This window comes from Colobus angolensis, unplaced genomic scaffold (genome assembly GCF_000951035.1).
Source record: "Colobus angolensis palliatus isolate OR3802 unplaced genomic scaffold, Cang.pa_1.0 Scaffold36, whole genome shotgun sequence".
Taxonomy (NCBI): domain Eukaryota; kingdom Metazoa; phylum Chordata; class Mammalia; order Primates; family Cercopithecidae; genus Colobus; species Colobus angolensis.
This window is the reverse complement of record NW_012116932.1, coordinates 902,098-907,916: the sequence shown is the minus strand read 5'-3', so window position 1 is coordinate 907,916 and position 5,819 is coordinate 902,098. Positions and strand designations below refer to the sequence as shown.

Below are 5,819 nucleotides of genomic sequence, written 5' to 3'. Positions count from 1 at the left end.
ACCATGCCTGGCTAATTTTTGTATTTTCAGTAGAGATGGGGTTTCGCCTTGTTGGCCAGGCTGGTCTTGAACTCCTGACCTTAGGTGATCCACTCGCCTCAGCCTCCCAAAGTGCTGGGATTATAGGTGTGAGCCACCGTGCTATGTATACAAAGATGTCAGTAAGCATCTTTAGCCTCTTAAATGCCGGAAGACAACACATTGCAATTGCTTTCAGTGATGGAGAAGTTAGTGCAGAAATGCAAGGGGCCAGGACGTGGCCAAAGCATCACCTCTTCAGCACCTGCTGACTGTGAGTCCCAGTTTTCCCAGGATGGCTATTTCACAGATGTCTCAGCACACTAGAGTGGTACATAATTTAATCTTGTCTGCACTTGGTGGTGTGCATTTATCCAATCATGTCCTAAGTATTTATTGAGCACCAACAGTGTACAGGATGCTCTTACAGGCACTTGGGACCCCGCAGAGAGTGAGATGGATGCGGCCCCTTCTCACGTGCAGCCTAGTTGTAGTGGGGAAGACGGGAGATGACCCAGGACATCAATACTTGCAGAAAAGCTGAGAAGGGAAGAAGTCAGGCTCATGAAAGGGGATGTTTGGTAGGAACAGGAATGTTCCCTCTGCAGAGCTGTTTGAGCTGGGACGCACTACACACCCCTTAACCAATTCTCCAGAGAGAGAGTCGGCCGGGCCAGGTTCTTCTGTGTGATCTGGAGCCAGGCCAGGCCACCTCCTGATTCAGCCTCAGCTCCGGCCAGTCCATAGGTAAAAAGCCTTTGAATCTCATGGCCACATAAGCTCATAAGTCCCACCTTTGATAGGGGTTCCAGTCCCTCTCTCGCTCACCAGGTGAGCATCAGAGTGGGGGTTTCATGCCCTTGGAACGAGCCTGCTTTCTTTCAAGACAGCAGTGGCCTTGCTGTGTTCAGTTGTCAGCCATGGCAGTGGCTGTATCCCCCACCCCTTCATCTTCCTCTATCTCTAAAACAGGAGACGGACTCTGTCCTCCAAAACCCCTAAAGACCCCAAGGCTAGGAGACTCTGATGGGGACCCCCAGAGTTCCATGTTGGGCTGTTTACATCACCCTGAGGAGCCAGAGAGTAAACTGGGACCTGTTCCGTCTACACAGCAGCACGGGGAGGAACCAGGAAAGGCGGTCTGCAGGTAGGTGGCTCTGAGCATTCCGGCAGGTCTCCCCACTGACAGTCCACATAGCACAGCAGCTCAGCAGACAGCAATGCTTTGGGAAGTAGACCCACAACCTCTCCAGTGCTGTGACCCACTCCTTCCCAGAGCTCAGGGCCATTGGATCTTACTTCTCCTAGCTTTCCTTGCTGGTAAGAATGGTTGATGTTTCGGCCAGGCATGGTGGCTAATGGCTGTAATCCCAGCACTTTGGGAGGCCTAGCGGGGAGGATCACTTGAGGTCACGAGTTTGAGACCAGCCTGGCCAACATTGCAAAACTCTGTCTCTACAAAAAATACAAAAATTAGCCAGATGTGGTGACACACCTGTAATCCCAGATAGTTGGGAGGCTGAGGCAGGAGAATCGACTGAACCCAGGAGGCAGAGGTTGCAGTGAGCAGAGATCATGCCACTACACTCTAGCCAGGGCAACAGAGTGAGACTCCATCTAAAAAATAAAAGAAAAAAGTTTAACTGTGGGCAAAGATAACGTTGAATTTTTCAAGGTTACAGAACTTATATTCTATAACTCATATTCTGTCTGCTGGTCAAACCCGTCCGTCTTCCGCATTCCTCCTCCTTAATCAAGAAGGGAACAAAGGAATTGTTATGTGAGCTAATGACCAATAAAAAAGAAAAGCAATCAGGGCTGGGCACAGTGGCTCATGCCTGTAATCCCAGCACTTTGGGAGGCCAAGGCGAGAGGATTGCTTGAACCCAGGAGTTCGAGAGGAGCCTGTGTAACATAATGAGGATGACCCCATATCTACAAGAAATAAAATAATTAGCCAAAACAAAACGATACATATATCCTTATGGATATGTGTGTATGTATTTGAGACAGGGTCTTGCTCTGTCACCTAGGCTGGAGTGCAGTGGTACAATCTTGGCTCACTGCAACCTCCACCTCCTGGGTTCAAGCGATTCTCCTGCCTCAGCCTCCCAAGTAGCTGGGATGAAAGGCGCCCGCCACCACGCTCAGCTAATTTTTGTATTTTTACTAGAGATGGGATTTCACCATGTTGGCCAGGCTGGTCTTGAGCTCCTAACTTAAGGTGATCTGCCTGCCTCGGCCTCCAAAGTGCTGGGATTACAGGTGTGAACCACCGTACCTGGCCCTTATTTATTTAAATATAACCCTAAGTTTCACTAGTTTTTAAAGACACTATGTTTCTTGCATGTACAATTTCCTTTCCCTAAAATGTGTCTTGTGAGAGCTGGAGTGTCCGTCCAAATGAGAATATCCCTATTCCCAGTTCAGAAGGCAGTTCTGGCGTTATAAGTGTAACAAAGTCCTGTTGAGGCAGTGTATTCTCCAAATGGGACTCTGCACCCTCCTTGCCTGTTAAATGTTCTCAGGTCACTGCTTCTCCATCCCCATTCCACTCTTTTAAAGCACGTTTTCCAGGGCCTTCCATCTAGCAGACTTTTTTTTTTTTTTTTTTTTTGAGACAGGGTCTTGCTCTGTCACCCAGGCTGGAGTACAGTGATGTGATCATAGCTCATTGCAGCCTGAACTCCCCTGGCTCAGATGATCCTCCCATCTCAGCCTCCCAAGTAGCTGGGACCACAGGCACACATCACCTTGTCCAGCTAATTTTTAAATTTTTTGTAGAAATGGGGTCTCACTATGTTGCTCAGGCTGGTCTCAAACTCCTGGGCATCCACCCACCTCAGCCTCCCACAGTGCTGGGATTAAAGACATGAGCCACCGTGCCGAGCCTAGGAGACTCTTAGCACTGGTTTCCTCTTGGATTTTGTTTTGCATTTGTCTCAATATGTGGGTGACAACCTAGGAGGATTTCAGATACCCCTCAGTTTGTTGGTTTGTTTGTTTGTTTGTTTGTTTGGACACAGAGCCTTGTTCTGTCACCTAGGCTGGGGTGCAGTAGCACGATCTTGGCTCACTGCAACCACCACCTCCCAAATTCAAACCATTCTGCCTCAGCCTCCCGAGTAGCTGGGATTACAGGCATGTGCCACCACATCCGGCTAATTTTTGTATTTTTAGTAGAGATAGGGTTTCACCATGTTCCCTAGGTTGGTCTCGAACTCCTGGCCTCAGTGATCTGCCCACCTCAGCTGCCCAAAGTGCTGGGATTACAGGCGTAAGCCACAGTACCCGGGCAGATCTCCCTCAGTTTTATCTTTTCCTACACAGCTCCCCAGATGAGGAAACAGGAGCTCCCTGCCGGCTCCTCCGTCAACCAGAGAAGGAGCCAGCTCCCCTTCCTCCTTCCCAGGTGAGCCTGTCCTGTGGCCTCGTGGATGTAGAAGCACCACTGCCTCCCTTAAAGTTCCGGCTCTGTGTCTCCCTTCATTGTCACCAGTTGCTCACTCATGGTCTACAGGGGCTGGAGGGAAGATGCCCAAAGGGCAAGGGTGGAGTTCTCTCAAGGCTACAAGAAAGGAGCAGGTTTGGGTTTGCTTTTTTCCTGAGACCTCATTCCTCCCTTATCTTTATTGCTGCTTTGTTCTTGTACCCGGTTTACAGAACTCAGTTGGGAGGTTTGTTCCCCAGTTTGCAAAATCCAGGAAGACAGTGGCAAGAAAAGGAGAGACAAAGGATGAGGACCTCAGGAGTGGGGCCTTTAAAATCAGCCAGGCTGAGCCCATCGCACGTGCGGCCTCCTGGCCCAGCCTCGGCAGCCCCATTTCACCCTGGAGTTCTTTGGCAATGGTGAGGCCTGCACCTCTCTTCCACCCATTGTTTTCAGTACATTGTGCTATGGATGTATGTTGAGTATGCAACAATTCTTTTTTTTTTTTTTTCCTTTTTTTTCTTGAGACAGAGTTTTACTCTTGTCACCCAGGCTGGAGTGCAATGGCACCATCTTGGTTCACTGCAACCTCCGCCCCACCGGGTTCAAGCAATTCTCTCACCTCAGCCTCCCGAGTAGCTGGGATAACAGGCGCCTGCCACCACACCCAGTTAATTTTTGTATTTTTAGTAGAGACATGGTTTCACCGTGTTGGCCAGCCTGGTCTTGAACTCCTGACCTCAGGGGATCTGCCCGCCTCAGCCGCCCAAAGTGCTGGGATTACAGGCGTGAGCCACCACGCCTGGCCTTACCACAATTTTTTAAAAAACAAAAAATAGTACAGAGTGAAGTTCTGGTGTTCTCTGTTCTAGCTTCCCCGAGTGGTAACACCGTGTATAACTGTAGTCCATCATCAAAACTAGGCAATTGGCCAGGTGCAGTGGCTTATGTCTGTGATCCCAACACTTTGGGAGACTTCCCTTGACCAGCCTGAGCACCACAGGAAGACTCTATCTCTACAATAATTTTTTTTTTCTTTTTTTTTTGAGATGGAGTCTTGCTTATCACCCAGGCTGGAGTGCAGTGGTGCGATCTCGGCTCACTGCAGCCTCCGCCTCCTGGATTCAAGCGATTCTCCTGCCTCACCCTCCCCAGTAGCTGGGACTACAGGTGCACACCACCACACCTGGCTTATTTTTGTATTTTTATTAGACATGGGGTTTCACCCTGTTGGCCAGGCTGGTCTCGAACTTCTGACTTCAGACAATCCGCCTGCCTCGGCCTCTCAAAGTGCTGGGATTACAGGCATGAGCCACTGCATCCAGCCTACAATAATTGTTTTAAAACTTGACCAGGTGCAGTGACTCCCACCTGTAATCCCAGTACTTTGGGAGGCCGAGGCAGGAGGATCACTTGAGCCCAGGCATTCAAGACCAGCCTGGGCAACATGGCACAACCCCATCTCTATAAAAAAACACAAAATTTATCCAGGTGTGGTGTGTACCTATAGTCCCAGCTACTTGGGAGGCTGAGATGGGGGGGTCACCCGAACCTAGGAAGGTCAAAGCTACAGTGAGCCGTGATCACACCACTGCACTCCAGCCTGGATGAAAGAGTGAGACCTTGTCTCAAAATTATGAAAAATAAATAATAAAAATAATAATAGTGGCTGGGCACGGTGGCTCACGCCTGTAATCCTAGCACTTTGGGAGGCTGAGGCAGGCAGTAGTTCGAGACCATCCTGACCAACATGGAGAAACTCTGTCTCTACTAAGTATACAAAATTAGCCAGGCGTGGTGGCGCATGCCTGTAATCCCAGCTACTCGAGAGGCTGAGGCAGGAGAATCGCTTGAACCCAGGAGGTGGAGGTTACAGTGAACCGAGATTGTGCCATTGCACTCCAGCCTGGGCAACAAGAGTGAAACTCTGTCTAAAAATAATAATAAACAGGAAATTAACATTGGTGTGGTCTGAATGCCACCTTGATTTTCACATCCCTGATCTTGTTGAGTGTCTGGTGCTGGCAGAGAGAAGAGCTTGATGGAAGGAGAGGTTTCTGTGCTTCCAGACCCCCTCCAGTCGCCGGCCCTGGTACTGATGCCTGTTTCCACGCATGATGGCCGGTGAAAACATCTGCGTCTTTGAACAGGGCAGTCACAACTATTAGATTGGTGCAAAAGGAAGTGCGGTTTTTGCCATTAATTTGTGTGTGTGTGTGAGACAGAGTCTCACTCTGTCACCCAGGCTGGAGTGCAGCACTATCTCGGCTCACTGCAACCTCTGCCTCCCGGGTTAAAACGATTCTCCTGCCTCAGCCTCCTGAGTAGCTGGAACTACAGTCACCTGCCACCATGCCTGGCTAATTTTTGT

At 49.6% G+C, this 5,819-nt stretch overlaps 1 protein-coding gene across 1 annotated transcript in view; it reads left to right on the top strand.

Annotated features, from left to right (window-relative positions):
* The window catches only part of LOC105519738 (chromosome unknown open reading frame, human C19orf57), a 26,419-nt gene that overhangs the window by 11,181 nt on the left and 9,419 nt on the right, over positions 1 to 5,819 (top strand). Inside the window, exons 3-5 of the mRNA XM_011953195.1 lie at positions 991 to 1,165; positions 3,349 to 3,430; positions 3,682 to 3,792. Of these exons, the coding sequence (XP_011808585.1) occupies positions 991 to 1,165; positions 3,349 to 3,430; positions 3,682 to 3,792 (368 nt within the window). The remainder of the gene's footprint in view (positions 1 to 990; positions 1,166 to 3,348; positions 3,431 to 3,681; positions 3,793 to 5,819) is intronic.